Genomic DNA, 17,900 nt, shown 5'->3' with positions numbered 1-17,900 from the left:
TTATCTAAATTACAAACATGTCTTAAGGACATCAAATCCTGGATGAGCTGCAATTTTCTGATGTTAAACTCAGAAAAAAATGAAATTCTTGTCCTTGGCCCCAAAAATCTTAGAGACTCACTGTCTAAAGATATAGTTACTCTAGATGGCATTACCTTAGCCTCTAGCACCACTGTCAGGAATCTTGGAGTTATCCTTGATCAGGATTTGTCATTTAATTCCCACATGAAGCAGACCTCTAGGACTGCCTTCTTTCATTTACGTAATATTACAAAAATTAGACACATCCTATCACAGACAGATGCAGAAAAGCTAATTCATGCATTTGTTACTTCTAGGCTGGATTACTGCAACTCTTTATTATCAGGCTTCCCCAATAAGTCCATTAAGACGCTCAAATTTATTCAGAATGCTGCAGCACGAGTACTGACAGGAACTAGGAAAAGAGATCACATCTCTCCTGTACTAGCTTCTCTGCATTGGCTCCCTATAAAATTTAGAATAGAATTTAAAATCCTCCTCCTCACCTATAAAGCTCTTCATGGTCAGGCCCCTTCATATCTTAAAGAGCTTATAGTACCCTATTACCCCACTAGAACACTGTGGTCTCTGATTGCAGGGCTACTTGTGGTTCCTATAGTCTCAAAAAGTAGAACAGGAGCCAGAGCCTTCAGTTACCAAGCTCCTCCCCTATGGAACCAGCTTCCAGTTGTGGTTCGGGAGGCAGACACCCTCTTCACATGTAAGAGTAGGCTTAAGACGTTCCTCTTTGATAAAGCTTATAGTTAGGGTTGGCTCAGGGGAGTCCTGAACCATCCCTTAGTTATGCTGCTATAGGCCTAGACTACCGGGGGATTCCCCATGGTGCACTGAGCTCCTCCCTTCCTCTCTCTTTCTGCACTCATTCATGTTCCATTAATGCATGTTACTAACTTCACTTCTTCCCCGGAGTTCTTGTGTTTTCTCGTCTCGCAGGTTCTTATCGATCCTAGTGGAGCCTCCTGCCATGGTCCTGCTAGATTGCCATTGCCAATACTGTTGTTGCTGTGCACCTGTCTGTCTGTCTGTCTGTCTCTCTCTCTCTCTCTCTCTCTCTCTCTCTCATCCCAACTGGTCGAGACAGACGACCACCCACCTAGAGCCGAAGGATCTCTCCTAGGTTTCTGCCTTTTAACAGGCAGTTTTTCCTTGCCCTTGTCGCCAAGTGCTTGCTCGTGGTGGTACTGTTGGGTCTCTGTAAATAATGTTATAAAGAGTTCGGTCTAGACCTGCTCTATTTGAAAAATGTCCTGAGATAACTTCTGTTATGAATTGGCGCTATTCAAATAAAATTGAATTGAATTGAATTGAATTGAATACATCCACTTCTGCTGAAGAAAAGGCTTGCCTAATGCTGAATGAAGTTGCTGTAAAGTTTAGAAAACTAAACTAACTGTTTATTTCTTAAGCACCTGCAGTAAAGTCAAAACTGCCCACTCCCACGAGATAATGCTCTACAGCTAATGGCAGGGCTTTACACACGGAAGCATATGTAATTTAAGGGCAGTGGTGTAGTGCTGGGTATATGAAGGTATACAGAGTATACCAACTTATTTTTCAGACAGTCAGATTGTGTTGGCTCTGCCCTCCTGCTCCCTTTGCTCCCCCCTTCCCTGTGTGTTGAGGTGCGGCCTCCATTCTCCTCCCTGCTGCCTGCTGTCTCCCTGTCTCATTTCATCATGCCCCGTCTTCAGAACCCCGGTCTTCCTCCCATTCATCGCGATTGTTTCGCCTATGTGGTGGTAACTCGTGGCTCCTCTCGTATTGAGTTGGCACTTCAGCTCTCTTGTGTTTTCCTGTGGTGTCCCCTTGTCTAACGTTTTTCCGTGCCAGGGTCCTTGTGTTTGGCTTCCTGTGTGCTCCTGTGCCTCTGTTCTCCGGTCTCTTCCCATCTCACCCACCCGTTCCTGCTTGGCCGCCCTCATCCCCCGTGCTGTGTGTGTGCGTGGAATAAAACCCCCTTTAAACCTTCCTACTGTCTGGGTGTCTGCCCTGTCCTCCTAACACGCCCTGTCACATTGGATATGCCCACTTCTAAATCACCTCTTATGCACATTATTCAGTTGTGTTCTGCAAGCTGATTTTTTCTTGCAATGATAATGAGGTAATCAGCATTATTCATGTCACCTATCAGTGGTCATAATGTTATGGCTGATTGGTGTACTGTGCTCTTATTTACCTCAGTCACACAATATCATTCAATAGTGCACTCTTATTGGATCTTTGCTGGTTCCTGCTCCCTCCTCCTCCACCCTTTAGCTTTCTTGGTCAGGGCCATGTTCACTTGTTGAGTATTTAAGAAATCCTTTTAATAGGTGGGTTGCTGTCAAATAATATAAGCCTTATAAGTTATAATGTTAAAAATAATTTCTGAGCAAACTAGAAGAAAATTATCAAACTATAATGCCAGGGATGGGAATAAATGGCCAGCCCTCACAAGAGGTCGACTTACCAAACACATTCCTAAACTTCCTATTGGCTAGTCTTTGTCTGCCACTAGGCACATGAAGATATGAAGATGAACTGTATGATTCCTCCTAGACCATTCTGTCCATCCAAAGTTTCTGGAAGAGGGCCCCTAGTCAAGATTACAGACAGTTTCCTAATATGGCAGCTCTCCTCTAAGCCTGAATGAGCTAAGAACTTCCTCAACACCAATGACTCCCTGCCTGCTAGCCTCCTGTCTGCATCTCAGCCTGCTAGAATCCAGCCATGAAACTTTCAGTCTGCATCTTGGCCTGTTAGCTGTCGTTCAGATGGTGAGGTGTATAGCGGTCCTAAGTAATAAAGAGATGAATGCAGTTAGGGAAATACACCTTCCCTTGTTGCCTTAAATTCTGTCCTGCATATCTACATGTTCTGTTTATCAGCGTCTGTTGACTTATTATAAAGGCTTGGTTCACAAAACATAAGCAAAAATAACACAATATAGTACTGAAAACAAAAAAAACACAATACTCAATTAGACCAGCAAAAATGGTACAAATGAGAAGTCAGGGAAATATAAATCCTCTGCAATTGAAGGAAGACTATTCTACATGTGTCGTGGCAGCGTCCCCACTTTCCTCACCCATAAGGCTCTTTGTCTCTGCGGAGCAGTTGGAGTCTTGTGATGGACTCTTGATGACGTCTGGCAACGGGAATCACCAGTTCCTGTGCTGCAGTTCCCTCCTGAACCTGAGCAGCAGTCATTGGTTCATGTGCTGCAGCTGCCCTCACTCCTGTGCTTCAACAGTCTCCTATGGCTGACCCTGAACAATCTCCTGTTTCCTTGGCTCCACTGACTCACCTTCGTGCTATCCAGCTACCAGTCTCCGGTCCTGATCTCCATGTGCCAGAAGCTTATGCAAACACCTTTCCCCAACCTGAAGCTGAATCTTCTGGTGCCAGCTGCTTTTCCTGACCTCCTGGCTTGTCGACCCCTAGAGCGACCCAGCCTTTGTTGCCAGAACCCTGGCCATCTTCCTGAGATCACTGGCTCCATTCTAAAACTCTGGCTCTACTTGCCACTGAATCTTATGTATACATCAGTAAGAAACACAAAACAAATTATATTAAAGTTGGACGTAATTGAGATTATATTGGGAATTTGATTATGCTAGCATAGTGTTAGTTATTCTGCTGTAAACTAACTGCACCTTCATTTACAGATGCTTTATTGCAGTGTAACCTGTAAAGTATATTTACTTGAGAATGTGCCCTGAACAAGATGTTTCACGTGTGAATGCTGTTTTTGTCTGTATAGAGCGATCTTTAATGTATTTTTTCCCTAACTATCTAACTCTAACACCATTGTAACATTATGTTGCCAATATAATCTTTATTTTGTCAACCTTTAACGTCATTAATTCTTGGGTTTATGTAACTACAATTATTAGACTATCTAATAAGTCCATAATGATTGTGTGTGGTCCAGTGGGATCTACTAGCTAGCAACTGGCTAACTGACGACTGATCTTATGATTGACTGAACAGCCTAACCAGTTGAATTCACAGTTGATTGGTCTGATTGCTGATTGCTGATAGCTGATTGGTCAAAAGTTGAAGGTCCAGTCTATCGTTTTGTAAAAAGCTTAGTGTTAGAGACTGCAAGGAAAGCAAACAAGTTTTTTTGTCACAGTTACAGATTTGCAGGCCTGTAACTGAATGCACAAACTTTCAAAACAACAAGTTTCCAAAGCTACGGTTAGAGATACAAACCCATATTTTCAAGTACACATTTTTGAATGATATATTATTTGTGAAATATGTAAAACTGGTGGCATTACGGCCACAACATGTGGCAACAGCAATAAGTGGGAAGATATCATGGTTGAACTCAAGTCTCAGGAGGGAAGAAACCCAACTTAAGTCAGTCGATGTATTTTATTCTTTGACTACAATTTTAGGAACTGTATTTATAGAAGTAAGATTTAGGTAGTAGACTAGGCTTATCTTTATACTTAATTATACATTGGTTGATTCAATATTGCATTGTATTAAATGCTGTCATCTCAATATGCTATGTCACAAATTATGCAATATACAGTGGAAAAATGTTACAGTAGTACAATGCATGCATGTCTTCAATAAAGTGAAAATATATGTCTATTTGAAAGTCGTGTTAAGATAAATTGGCACTAGAATGCCTTGGCAACCATATTATTTAAAATTTTCAGGAAGATTTTGGTGCCCCCTTCCCCATCATATTCTTTTTTGTGTTCTTCTCTGGTTTGAGTAAGATGATAAAACATTTTGGAATAAAAATACAAATGAGCAGTCCATAACTTGAAGCCAGAATAGCAAATATCTCCACAGCAACACTAAACTTGCCAGGAGAGCTGACATACGCTGGGATAAAAGTGATCCACACTGCACAGAATATCAGCATGCTAAAGGTGATAAATTTGGCTTCATTGAAATTATCAGGCAATTTCCGAGCCAGAAAAGCAAGAATAAAACATAACATGGCCAGAAGTCCTATGTAGCCAAGTACAGCCCAAAAGCCCACAGCTGAGCCCAGAGCACACTCTAAGATGATTTTGTCCTTGGACTGCTTAAAATTCTTAAATGGAAAAGGAGGATAAATTGTTAACCAGAGGATGCATATGATAACTTGCATAAGAGTGAAACCCAGAACACTGAGTTTCTGCTGCACAGGCCCAAACCATTTCATCCAATTACTACCTGGAAGTGTGGCTCTGAAGGCCATTAACACCACTATTGTTTTCCCCAAAACACAAGAGATACAGAGGACAAAGGTGATGCCAAATGCGGTGTGTCGCAGCATGCAGGACCACTCAGAGGGCCGGCCGATGAAGGTCAGAGAACACAGGAAACACAAAATCAAGGAGAAGAGCAGGAGGAAGCTCAGCTCAGAGTTGTTGGCTCTGACAATAGGAGTCTGTCTGTATCTGAAGAAAATGAACGCCACAACAGCAGTCATACATGTTCCAAATAGAGAGGCTGCAGTAAGCAGTGCTCCCATGATCTCTTCATATGATAGAAACTCTGCCTCCTTATTTACACAGGCATCTCTTCTCTCATTTGACCAGAAGTTGGGGTTGCATCTTACACAGGTGATAGAATCTGAAAAATTTAAGCAGGTTTTAGACTTTCTCAAGATATATATATTTTTTTTTTTTGTATATCTAAGTTGCATGTTTTCATTGCTTCAAGACAGACATGATAACCAGATAATAAATGGATAATGTTTTGACAGCTACATAGATGTAATGTTTTTGTTTTTTGGTTTGTTTAAGATACTGGCATGTGAACCTGACAACTCTTAACATTTTTTTTTATTGCCTTTAATATCACTATACCTGTGATGTTGCTTATTTCTCCCTCTGCACATCTTAAACAGTCATAGCAGCAGATAGGCTTTCCTTTCTGGAGAACCTTTCGAGTTCCTGGAGGACATTTCTCACTGCACACTGACACTGGCACCTGCATGAACAAAACTACTATGAGAAAAATGTATGGGTATTCACTTTGATTACATGTTGTCTTGTAATAGGAAAGGATCTATTTAGTAACAATAATTAATAACATACATTCATGACAATTAAAACAGACTTCCAAACAATTACAGTAATCACATGGAATCTTACCTGAGAGTCCCAAATTAAAGACTTATTTTGCAAATTCAGCTGTTTGTCTGCAGGTAAAGATGCATCATAAAGACCAACTGTGACAAAGTCCACAATGCTATTTTCTGTTGGCTGCCAGTATATGATTTCATACTTTGCTGATGGGTCTCCATACTCATTAAAGTAAACCTCATCTCCTTCCTTCGTTTGGAACTCAGTCCGTCTTAAGTGCTGTAAAATCTAAGAAAATATGCATCAATTTAGATCATCATCATAAACATTTTCTAGACCTGTTGTCTCAACAGCATGATTGACAGCAATTTATTTTTCAAAATATAATTCTCTTTGTTCGTAGTTTAGATATTTTATTGAGGTGTGTAAGTAATGAGTTGCCAACTACACCTATCAGCCATAACAATATGGCCACCTTGGCTTCCCTGGTGGTAATAATGTTATGCAGCTCCATACGCAACAAACTTCAGTGTACTGTGTTTTCCGACACCTTTCTATCAATTTAGCATGAACTTTTTCAGCCATTTGAGCTACAGTATTTTGTCTGTTGGATTAGACCACACAGGGCCAGAATTTGTTCCCAACAGGCAGCATTGAGCCTTGGCTGTCTTCACCTCTCAGTGGTTATAATGTTATGGCTGATCGTTGTATAGAACTCTACATACATTTATGCAAGAATTAGTAAGAGAAAACAAAATAAAACAGTGTAAGGTTGCATTAATAAATAGATAAAAAAATTGTGCATAGGTACCTTGGTATATTTTCTAACTGCCTGAATTTCCCTTGTTAATGTGACTAATACTTATAAGTCTTTGGTGTTCAACTCACCGTAAATGGGTCTGGCTGCACCTTCCTGTTACATGTTTTATTACAGTTGAGCATACTATGAAGTGCGTGGGCCACAGCATACACTCCTTTATAGACATTGTAAAAGATAGGCATGAGCGACATATCAGTGAAGCTGTTTTGCACTCCAGTCAGATCTTCATCTCCAGTACATTTACTCTGATTCCCTGTTGATGACTTTGACTGCTTGAACTTACAGCTAAATAATGTCTCCCAAAACTCTGTAAACAATTCATTACTTGATGATTTGAGCGGCTTCATATTCAACATGAATTCTGTCATTCCACTGACATGTGCTTTGGGGATGGACAAGCCTATGGCACCATCCAGAATGTGATGTGTATCCATTGCAGCAATTTCAGAATCAAAGATCCAGGCCTCACTGCCTACCCACTGATATCCAGTCAGGTTGTGTTGAGCCAACTTGTTTATTATCACATACAACTCAGTGGGGGTTAGGAAAGTGACTATTACTTTTGAAGTGGAAGCCTTGATAATATCAATTATCTGTTGTATTTTAACTGGTGGATCTGTTCTAAAGACAGATACAGAGTACTCCAAACAGATGCCCAGCTCCTGGGCGGTTTCTGTAAAAGTGGCCATGCCGTTATTGCCATAATCATCATTTGTTCTAATAGCTCCAACCCAAGTCCAACCAAAGTGCTTGACCAACTGAGCCAGGGCTCTGCTCTGGTAGTAGTCACTGGGTATTGTTCTGAGGAAGGATGGGTACTTGGTTTTATCACTGAGACAAGCACAAGTAGCAGAGTGGCTGATCTAAAAGAAAAAAGAAATGATATCCTAAGATAAAGATGTAAAATATAAAACTAGCGTACATAGCAGAATAAAATCATTCTAAAACCCTCTTTGCTATGATCACCTGGAAGAATTACAGAAAAATATATATTTTTTTTTTTTCCAAAAGGAAAAAAGATATGATATCCTAAGATATCCCAAGATAGAGATGTAAGATATAAAACTGTTACATAGGACACTGATATCATTCTAAAACCCTCTTTGCTATGATTACCTGAAAGAATTACACAAAAATAATAAGTTTTCATTATTATCAATCTTACCCACCAGTGGGATATGAAAGGGTCCAATGACAGTAGCTATAGCCATGCAAGGAGAGGAAAAGGTCTCTCCCATAATGGCCTGCACTTGGGCAGGTCTGGTACATGGTGCCTCTGAGGGCACAGATACCACTTCATTACCATTTGCCAAGGCCAGTGCGACCCTCACACCTCTGGCAATGGAGGCACAGGCATCATAGATCTTATAGCCCAGAGTGATGCCAGGCAGTAGGTCTGTGCTGTTATTAATCTCCTCTATGGCAAAGAACATAGCCTGGACATACTGGAAACCTCTGAAATGTAAACTTGATGGAAAAGTATATATAGTTGAAAGTACAATGAATTTATCCTTGAAATAAACACAACAGCACAGGAAATGAAAGCATTTGTTGGCATTAATAAACACAACAAGGAATATTTCTTATTTTAATACTTACTTTGACAACCTTTTCTGTACCTGTTTTTTTGTCTGCACTCACTTCCTCTTAGATCTTACATATTTGAAATATGAATAGATTTTTACAATATAATTTACCTGGTGCATTGCAGTGGCAGTGGTTTGTGCATGTAGGTATCCTGTGTGTTTTTCCACTCCCGGTGGAAAGAGAAGATTCCCCCCAACATAATGTCCCCATCCTTAGATAGCTGGGGATTCTCAGGATCCCCTCTCCGCCAGCACACCGACTCCTCAGCCTGAGAGAAAGATGCTACCAACAACAGCTGTAAGAGTACCCAGCCTTCCTCTGGCCAACTCATACTGTCTAAGAGAGCTAAACCACACAACAGCATCATGTGTAGCTTAACGTAACGGGAAAAAAAGCCTGGACTGATACTTATACATTTCAGAGCAGCATAAAAAATAAAAATAAAACAACAGTCATGTTTTTTCTCTGTGGACATATCAGGTGGAGAGGAGGGAGGTGCCGAAACAGTAAAAGTGTTTTGGGCCTTATCTTTTAACTGTATGTGTTATCACATTTGAAACATTTATACATCCACTTCTGCTGAAGAAAAGGCTTGCCTAATGCTGAATGAAGCTGCTGTAAAGTGGAGAAAACTATACTAGCTATTTATTTCTTATCCGCCCGTAGCAAAGTCAAAACTGCCCACTCCCATGAGATAGTCCTCTATAGTTTATGGACTATAGGACTTGAGGACTCAACATGGGTTAGAGATACAAACCTGTATTTTCACAAACACCTTGTGAATGATATATTCCATATTTCTTGACCCAGAGGTTTAGTCAAAACTGCCCACTCCCACGAGATAGTCCTTTATGGCTTATGGCAAGGCTTTATGCACCGAAGCATATGTGATTTAAGGGCAGTGGTGTAGTGCAGGGTATATGAGGGTATACAGAGTATATGATGCCCACTAAAGTGTTACCACATTTGTGGTAGTTTCTGTAATTTTATAATTAATGGTTTGAATATTAGTTCAGGGGTAATTAACCTGTTTCCACCATCCTTGCACTAAAATATTTAATATAGATGTCAGGAGTAATTGGGGGTCACCAGCAGGGGGCAGTGTGGCGCTTATTGTGTTCCGGGGGGGCTTTACGTCAGTTTGGTCCGCTTTGCAGTTTTCCTCTTTCTGCTGAGCGAGATGAAAAACGGACGCAGAGTTTGCCCTGTCTCACTTATTTCTCCTGTTTCCAGGAAGAGCATATAAGCTGTTGATGTGGTGCCAGCCGGTACCTGTAACAGTTTATTGGGGGCTCTACCGGGATCACTCCCACCTTGTGGCCGGAAGCTGATCCAGTGATACTGCAACCTTGGACCAAAAGTGACCTGATGCAACCAGCGAGCTGCAGCCAGTGGAAAAGACCACCAGATATCATCGCTTTTGTCTACTGATGAAGAGGTTACCTGTAATGAATAAAGGATAATGTCTGTGCAGTGCTGAAATCACCACTCATCAAGAACAGAGCGTGAATTGTGATCCTGGACTCTTGTGACCAAGTACAAGGAATTGGGAAGCAGTTATGGCGGATGGTGAGAGGAAAAGGTTGGTGTGGGCCATCAAAAAGACCCTGCTCACTCTCTCTGCAGATGAACTGTTCCAGATTGCCAATTCAGTGGGTTCAGTGCCAGGAATGGACGAGTCTCGCGTCAAGTCGACAGATGAGGAGGGTTGTTTTGAGTACATTTGCAGTTTCATGTCCAGTGAGCCTTTACTGGAGTTAGAGGATTTTGGGTTGGCACATTTACTAAACTTAAGGGATGTAATCGACACAGTCATTCGGGGTCGTGATTCACAAGTTGCTGTAGCAATTGATGTACCGGTCAGCGGGGATGTAAGTCATGCTAATGATAACGTTAACCCAACTGATGACAGTGATGCTACCGATTTTGGGATTGCTAATGCAACCCACATGGCACCCTCTACGGCTAGTGACACACATGATGACACAGAGCTGCAGAAAATGCTTACTAGTTATGAGGAGCTGAGTAAGAAAATTATGCAGTGCAAACACGCACCCAGTCCACAGTCTGCACCTCAGTCATCTGTAAAGATAAGACTCACCTCACAGAGTAGTAAGGTAGCAGACACCAGAGGTTTTAGTGAAAACTCGACACCATTGACACATGACAAGTTGCTCTCCTTAAGAGAGTTGTCTTACCTTCATCGCAGGGAACTGAAGATTCAGGGGGGTCAGATTGGGGACCAGGGGGCAGATCTCAGCTATAACAGTGTCTGTCGACAGATGGAAGATGGCTTAAAGGAGCAGTTCAGTGATGCAGAGGTTGTAAGAGCCGTCCTCAAAGTCATCAAGCCAGGAACTTTTAAAGACATGTTGATGAATAAGGATGATCTGACTGTAGAAGAGCTAAAAGCCTTCCTCCATTCCCACCTGGGTGAGCAAAGTAACACTGAGCTGTTCCAGGAGCTCATGTGCACCAAACAAAAACACAATGAGACACCCCAACAGTTCCTATACAGAGTTATAGGACTCAAACAGAAGATCATGCTGGCCTCCAAACATGCTGACACAGATGTCAAGTACAGTGCAAGCACAGTGCAGGATGTGTTTCTCCACACGGTGTATCAGGGCCTAGGTCATAAGCATGATGATGTCCGCAGAGAGCTGAAGCCATTGCTTATGGACACCAGAGTATCGGATGAGGCAATCCTGAAACAGATGAAGAAAATAATGTGTGATGAAAGTGAAAGGCAGCGAAGGCTAGGTCCCGCCACCCGCCAAAGACTAACAAATGTGCACAGTGCTCAGCCTGAAGTCAACGCTGCACAATGTCCTAGTGTAAAAGAGAAGGTGCCAAAAACAGATGTGATCCAGCAGTTAACGGAAAAACTTGAACAGCTTACAAGTATGGTTGAGCTCATGAGACAGTCAATGCAGACACAGGCGGCAGGACAGGTCAGCCACAATGGGAAAGGTAGAGGAGACCGCAGGAGAGAGAAACAATATGGCTGTGACAAATGTGTGGAGCAGAATCGTCCCGACTGTCCTCACTGTTTCCACTGTGGCGAAGAAGGCCACTGGGCAGTGGGCTGTCTAAAGAGACCAACACATCAGGGAAACTGGAGCCGGTCTCTGCCGAGGGACAAACAGTGACCGGGTCTCAGCGATCGTCCCAACCTGACACTCGTCATACTGGCCAAACTGGAAATAAAAGACTGACAAAAGACTCAAACACTCAAACAAAAGACAAAGTAACGGAAAAGAAACAGAAACAACCAAACAGGGCAACCACTCCACTCACTCATGACTTACCTCACAGCAAAGGGGAACCCCTAGCCAAACTCATTGGAAGGAAAGCTCTCACCCATTGTAACCTAAATGGATTAGCAGTCAGTGCTCTGCTAGACACTGGGGCTCAAGTAAGCATGATTGATAGGGACTGGAAGAGTAAATATTTACCTGACACTCCTGTTAGGCCACTCAGTGACATTATTGGTGACGAAGACGAGTTAAGGGTGTATGCAGTTAACGGTGACGTCCTCCCGTTTGATGGCTGGGTTGCTCTTACAGTCAATTTGATGGGGAATGAGGACCCTAATCTGTCAATCACTGTGCCTTTTCTTGTCAGCAGTCTGGCTCTGGAGAGACCACTGCTGGGTTTCAACGTGCTGGAAGAGATGATACAAGAACAACCTGAAAAGCTGATTTCAACTCTTGTCGTCCTACTCTGTAATGCCTTGTGTATACCAGCAGAGAAGGCAGAGCTACTGGTGAACTTCATCCAAGCCAGCAAACCCTCTGTGCAGTGCGGGCGCCTACGGACAGGCAGACAGGACATTGTTATCCCAGCAGGTCAGGTAGCCTGGGTCAAGTGCCAAGTTCCCCCCCCACATGAGTACATCTGACGCAGTCTTCCTATTTGAACCTGATGACAACAATGTACAGTTGACAGAACTGGATGTGGGTGCAGGTCTGTTGGAGGTACAAAATCCAAGAAAACCCTATGTAGCTGTACCTGTGGGTAACAACACTAAACATACAGTCACTCTACCAAGAAAGACAGCACTTGGCAGCATCCACTGTGTTGAAAAAGTGATCGCAACAGACTCACTTGAAGCACCCAAGCCCACAGTGACAGTTAACAGTGCTGTATCAACACCTGTTGACACCCATCCATCGTCATGGCAACCTCCCATCGACCTCAGTCACCTTGATGATATACAAAAGGAAAAAGTCAACAAAATGCTGCGCGAAGAAGCCGGAGCTTTCGCACGTGACAGCGATGATATTGGCTGCATACCAAGCCTACAAATGTCGATCACCCTCACAGATGAAATCCCGGTACAGAGATCATACTCAGCAGTCCCGAAGCCACTGTTTAAAGAGGTAAAGGAGTATGTGCAGGAGCTGCTGATGAGAGGCTGGATTGTTAAATCCAAGTCCCTGTATGCTGCCCCAGTTGTCTGTGTTAGGAAGAAAGATGGCAGCCTACGTCTTTGTATTGACTATCGCCTCCTGAACAAAAAGACTGTGCCTGATCGACATCCGCTGCCCAGAATACAAGACCTGACAGACACACTGGGGGGCTACACCTGGTTTAGCATCCTCGACCAGGGAAAAGCTTACCATCAGGGCTTCATCGCAGAGGGTTCACGCCACCTGACTGCCTTCATCACCCCGTGGGGCCTCTATGAATGGGTCCGTATCCCATTCGGACTCTCAAATGCCCCAGCAGCATTCCAGCGGAGCATGGAGGAGGTGCTAGGCCCGCTCAGGGATGAATGCTGCATCCCATATCTGGATGATGTGCTCTGTTATGCAAAAACATTCGATGAACATGTGGAGGCTCTCCGTAAAGTTCTCCAGGCTCTTCAACAGCACGGAGTAAAACTGAGACCTGAGAAATGTGAGCTTTTCAGACAAGAAGTCAGGTACGTGGGGCGCCTTGTGTCAGCTGATGGTGTCAAGATAGACCCACGGGACCTTGACGCAGTCAAAACCTTGACAAGCAAGACACCACAGACAGTTGGTGAGGTAAGAAAACTGACTGGCTTCCTGGGGTATTATCGCTCATACATCCAGGATTTTTCCAGGATCGCAAAGCCAATCTATGAGCTTCTCCAAACTAAGCCAGGGAAAACCCAGATTCCAACGCGTGGGAAAACCACTAAACACCCACAGCTGTCCTCCCGAGAGCCTGTTGACTGGACCACTCAACATCAGGAAACCTTAGAGCAACTGGTCACTCTCCTTATAACCCCACCTGTCTTAGCATATCCTGATTTCAACCTACCTTTCACGCTGCATACAGACGCCTCAGACCAGGGCCTGGGGGCTGTCCTCTATCAGCGCCAGAACGGAAAGCTGAGAGTCATTGGCTATGGCTCGAGGACTTTGACACCGGCTGAACGTAACTACCACCTGCATAGTGGAAAACTGGAGTTCCTCGCATTGAAATGGGCTGTGTGTGAAAAGTTCCGGGACTACCTGTACTACGCTCCCCATTTCACTGTGTACACGGACAACAACCCCCTAACCTATATCATGAGTACAGCAAAGCTCAACGCTGTTGGTCATCGGTGGGTGGGAGAACTCTCAGACTTTCAGTTCGACATCAAGTACAGGCCTGGAAAATCAAATGTGGACGCAGACACACTGTCTCGCCTCCCCTTGGACATGGAAAAATATGAGGAGGTTTGTACAGAGGAGCTCTCGAATGAGGCAGTGCGTGCTACATGGGATGGGAGTCAGGCCGCAGAACGAAAGGATGTGGCCTGGGTTGCAGCACTTAACATGTGTTCCCAGGATCCTCCCCCGCTACCTCATTGTCACCTGCCAGCTATCAGCCATGATGACCTTGTTAAGGCTCAAAGAGAGGATCAAGTCATAGGCAAGATAATTGAGTTAAAGGAGTCAAACGCAAAACTGACAGATGACATACGCCAAACTGTAAGTGGAGGCACCCGCAAGCTGCTGCATGAGTGGAGTAAGTTGCAACTTGAAGACAGCCTCCTTTACAGAAGGACAAACCAGCAAAAGCAGTTAGTCCTCCCTTTGAAACACAGGCCGATAGCTCTAAAGTACCTACACAATGAGATGGGCCATGTAGGCACAGAAAGAGTGCTCCATCTTGCTCGGGAAAGATTTTACTGGCCCTTTATGGCTAAAGAAATTGAAAACTATGTCACCCGAAAATGTCCCTGTATCAGGTCTAAGAAACCCATGACACACACTCGAGCTCCTATGGGCAGCATCGCATCTAACTTCCCTTTAGAACTTGTGTGTATTGACTACTTGCATCTGGAAACCAGTTGTGGGGGATATGAATATATTCTAGTAGTGATTGATCATTTCACTAGATTTGCCCAGGCATACCCCACGAAGAACAAGAGCGGGAAAACTGCTGCGGAGCGCATCTTCAATGATTTCATACCCCGGTTTGGATATCCATCCAAACTACATCATGACCAGGGTCGTGAATTTGAGAACAAACTGTTCCAATCATTGCAGCGGCTGTCAGGGGTTGGTCACTCGCGGACGTCGCCCTACCACCCACAGGGCAACCCAGCTGAGCGCTTGAACCGTACCATCCTCCAGATGTTAAGAACATTGACTGACAGTGAGAAACTGCGGTGGAAGGATCACCTCCCGCATGTTATACACGCATACAATTGTACCAGGCATGAATCAACTGGCTACTCACCGTTTTTCCTCCTCTACGGCCGTCACCCACATCTCCCAGTCGACTTGCTGTTTGGATTGGTTGGAGAAAGGGAACCATACTCACCGCGAGGATTTGCAGAGAAATGGGCTAAAAAGATGTCAGAAGCCTACCGCATTGCCGGCGAGAATAGCAAAAAGTCCAGTGCAAGGGGAAAAGTGACATATGACAAGAAAGCAAAAGGAGTTGTACTGCAACCAGGGGACAGAGTTCTGGTCCGGAACCTCAGTGAGCGTGGAGGGCCAGGAAAATTAAGGGCATACTGGGAGAAGACTATATACAGAGTTGAACGTCAACTTGCAGAGAACCCAGTGTACATTGTCTGCCCTGAGACTGGAGACAAAAAGAAAAGCAAGACACTGCACCGCAATCTCCTGTTGCTGGTAAACGACTTACCTGTCGAAGTCACTCCACCTGACACCAGACCTATTCCTGAGAAGAAAACACATGACAGACAAAACCAAGACAGAATGACAGACACTCGAAGACAAACAGACACGTGTGATGACAGTGAAAATGATTCAGATGATGACTCTGGCTCGGGATACTGGTTAAGGAGACCGACTGGAAGGACAGAGGAAAGACCTGTTACCTACCAGGAGCAACTCACCATGTATCCAGAGATTCGGGGGTCGGAACCAGCACCTGTAAGGAGAGGAAGTCATACTGTACCCGAACACTTACCAGATCCTACTGAGAAGAGACACGACGCTGATGAAAACCTGCTTTTACTCACTGGACCTGTGGAAGGGGAGGAGAACGATGGACACCAAGACTCTGACTCAGAAGCTCGACCTTTGACCCCTCCGGTAGAGCGCACTCAGTCAGAGATTAGAAGGTCCGCTCGTGAGAGAAGGCCGTGCCATTTTCTCACATATGAGGCATTAGGTGAACCATCAGTCCAGTCACACGCCACAGTTAACTCAGTGACCGGATACACAGCACCCTATATACCTGTCATAGAGGCACCTCTTCACACTACACCTGTACACTCACCCTTTCCATACATCCCGCCTGTTTGTATGCCATATTCACACCCACTCCTTTACTCCCAGACACCATACATGCCATACACTTACCAAGCACCAGCCACGTACATTCCACCTACCATGCTTGTTTGTTGAATAGAGATTTGTGAATCAAGGTTAAGAGTTGAAAATGTTAAATGGTTTTGATTTTTGGAAATGTCAGGAGCCATTCTTTTCTGTCAGGGAGTGTGTGATGCCCACTAAACTGTTACCACATTTGTGGTAGTTTCTGTAATTTAATAATTAATGGTTTGAATATTAGTTCAGGGGTAATTAACCTGTTTCCACCATCCTTGCACTAAAATATTTAATATAGATGTCAGGAGTAATTGGGGGTCACCAGCAGGGGGCAGTGTGGCGCTTATTGTGTTCCGGGGGGGCTTTACGTCAGTTTGGTCCGCTTTGCAGTTTTCCTCTTTCTGCTGAGCGAGATGAAAAACGGACGCAGAGTTTGCCCTGTCTCACTTATTTCTCCTGTTTCCAGGTTGGTGGAATAGTAAATTAAGCTAAGTAAATGAAGTGCAATACGTTGACATGTCACTGAATGAGTTAATGTCCGCTAATAAGGCTGTTTTATGAATATGAGGACATCTATGTACATATAGCAGTAGTCGCGGTTTCGCGCCTGATGATATCACCTGTTGCTACCTGAGTCACGTCGGTCAGAGTTTTATTTTTAGCTCCTTGAACATTTTTGTCAAATGTAATAGTTTTGAAACATATGATTTTGTGTAAATTGTTAAAAACTGAGTTCATGTACTGTAAAGCAGTTAGAAGCTAATGTTAAAAGCACAATTTTAGATATTTTAAAAGTGGTAAAAAAACAAGTTAAAAATCTGTCAGCTCATGCATTATGGAAGAGTAAAATGATTTTAGTTGGAAAGGGAAAATGCATTTAGGAACCATATGTAAGTGGTAACATAAGCTATGTTTTATATGTAAGTGGTAACATAAGCTATGTTTTATTTTAAGTTGAAAAGAGACAACTTACAGGGTAACAGTGGTTATTGTCATTTTGATTTATTTAATCACACAAAACTTATAACTCAGTATTTGCTGAAAGATAAGGAAAGAGAAATTGTATTTGATTTTGAAGCCATGTTTATTTCTTTGAAAACATTGAGTGTTTGTAACAGACGAGGATTTAAATGGTAAATGTTTTAATAAATCCTCTCTCCTCTTTCTGCTGAGCGAGATGAAAAACGGACGCAGAGTTTGCCCTGTCTCACTTATTTCTCCTGTTTCCAGGAAGAGCATATAAGCTGTTGATGTGGTGCCAGCCGGTACCTGTAACATATACCCACTTATTTTTCAGTCAGTCAGGATTGGATATACCTGAATGAGCTAAGGACTTCCTCAACACCCCTGACTCTCTGCCTGCTTCCCTGCCTGCTAGTATCCAACCCTGTAACTTCCAGTCTGCACCTTGGCCTGTTAGCACTGTGTTAGCACAATGCCAGATGGCGAGGTGTACAGCGGTCCTAAGTAATAAAGAGATTATTGTAGTTAAGGAAATACATCTTCCCTTGTTGCCTTAAATTCCATTCTGGATATCTACATGTTCTGCTTAGCTTATCCAGCTTATCTGGTGGCATTACGGCCACAACGTGTGGCAACAGCAATAGGTGGGAAGTTGTCATGTTTGAACTCAACTCTCAGGAGATTAGAAACCAGTCAACTTCA

General features: G+C 43.5%; 1 protein-coding gene and 1 long non-coding RNA gene across 2 annotated transcripts in view; one reads left to right on the top strand and one right to left on the bottom strand.

Annotated features, from left to right (window-relative positions):
- The window catches only part of LOC127362521 (uncharacterized), a 112,524-nt gene extending 107,078 nt beyond the window's left edge, over nucleotides 1-5,446 (top strand). Inside the window, exon 4 of the long non-coding RNA XR_007884471.1 lies at nucleotides 5,419-5,446. This is a non-coding gene — a long non-coding RNA (uncharacterized LOC127362521). The remainder of the gene's footprint in view (nucleotides 1-5,418) is intronic.
- LOC127362500 (extracellular calcium-sensing receptor-like) lies at nucleotides 4,386-8,863 on the bottom strand. Its single transcript, XM_051398284.1, has 6 exons — nucleotides 8,580-8,863; nucleotides 8,052-8,349; nucleotides 6,951-7,745; nucleotides 6,132-6,350; nucleotides 5,844-5,967; nucleotides 4,386-5,607 (listed from the first exon to the last, which is right to left on the bottom strand). Exons 1-6 carry the CDS (start codon nucleotides 8,834-8,836, stop codon nucleotides 4,694-4,696), a joined length of 2,607 nt encoding a protein of 868 aa, XP_051254244.1. The 5' UTR covers nucleotides 8,837-8,863; the 3' UTR covers nucleotides 4,386-4,693.
- Between the last annotated feature and the right edge of the window lie 9,037 nt (nucleotides 8,864-17,900).

This window comes from Dicentrarchus labrax, unplaced genomic scaffold (assembly GCF_905237075.1).
Source record: "Dicentrarchus labrax unplaced genomic scaffold, dlabrax2021, whole genome shotgun sequence".
NCBI lineage: Eukaryota > Metazoa > Chordata > Actinopteri > Moronidae > Dicentrarchus > Dicentrarchus labrax.
The sequence above is the reverse complement of the archived record's forward strand: the minus strand, read 5'-3'. Positions and strand labels throughout refer to the sequence as shown.

What these genes read in the sequence shown, in the direction of transcription:
- LOC127362500 (XM_051398284.1), bottom strand. Translation starts at nt 8,836, where the DNA reads ATGATGCTGTTGTGTGGTTTAGCTCTCTTAGACAGTATGAGTTGGCCA. An exon ending in CTGCCACTGCAATGCACCAG is followed by an intron (nt 8,350 to 8,579) that starts GTAAATTATATT and finishes TTTTCCATCAAG; the next exon opens with TTTACATTTCAGAGGTTTCC. An exon ending in TGCAGCCAGACCCATTTACG is followed by an intron (nt 6,351 to 6,950) that starts GTGAGTTGAACA and finishes ATATTTTCTTAG; the next exon opens with ATTTTACAGCACTTAAGACG.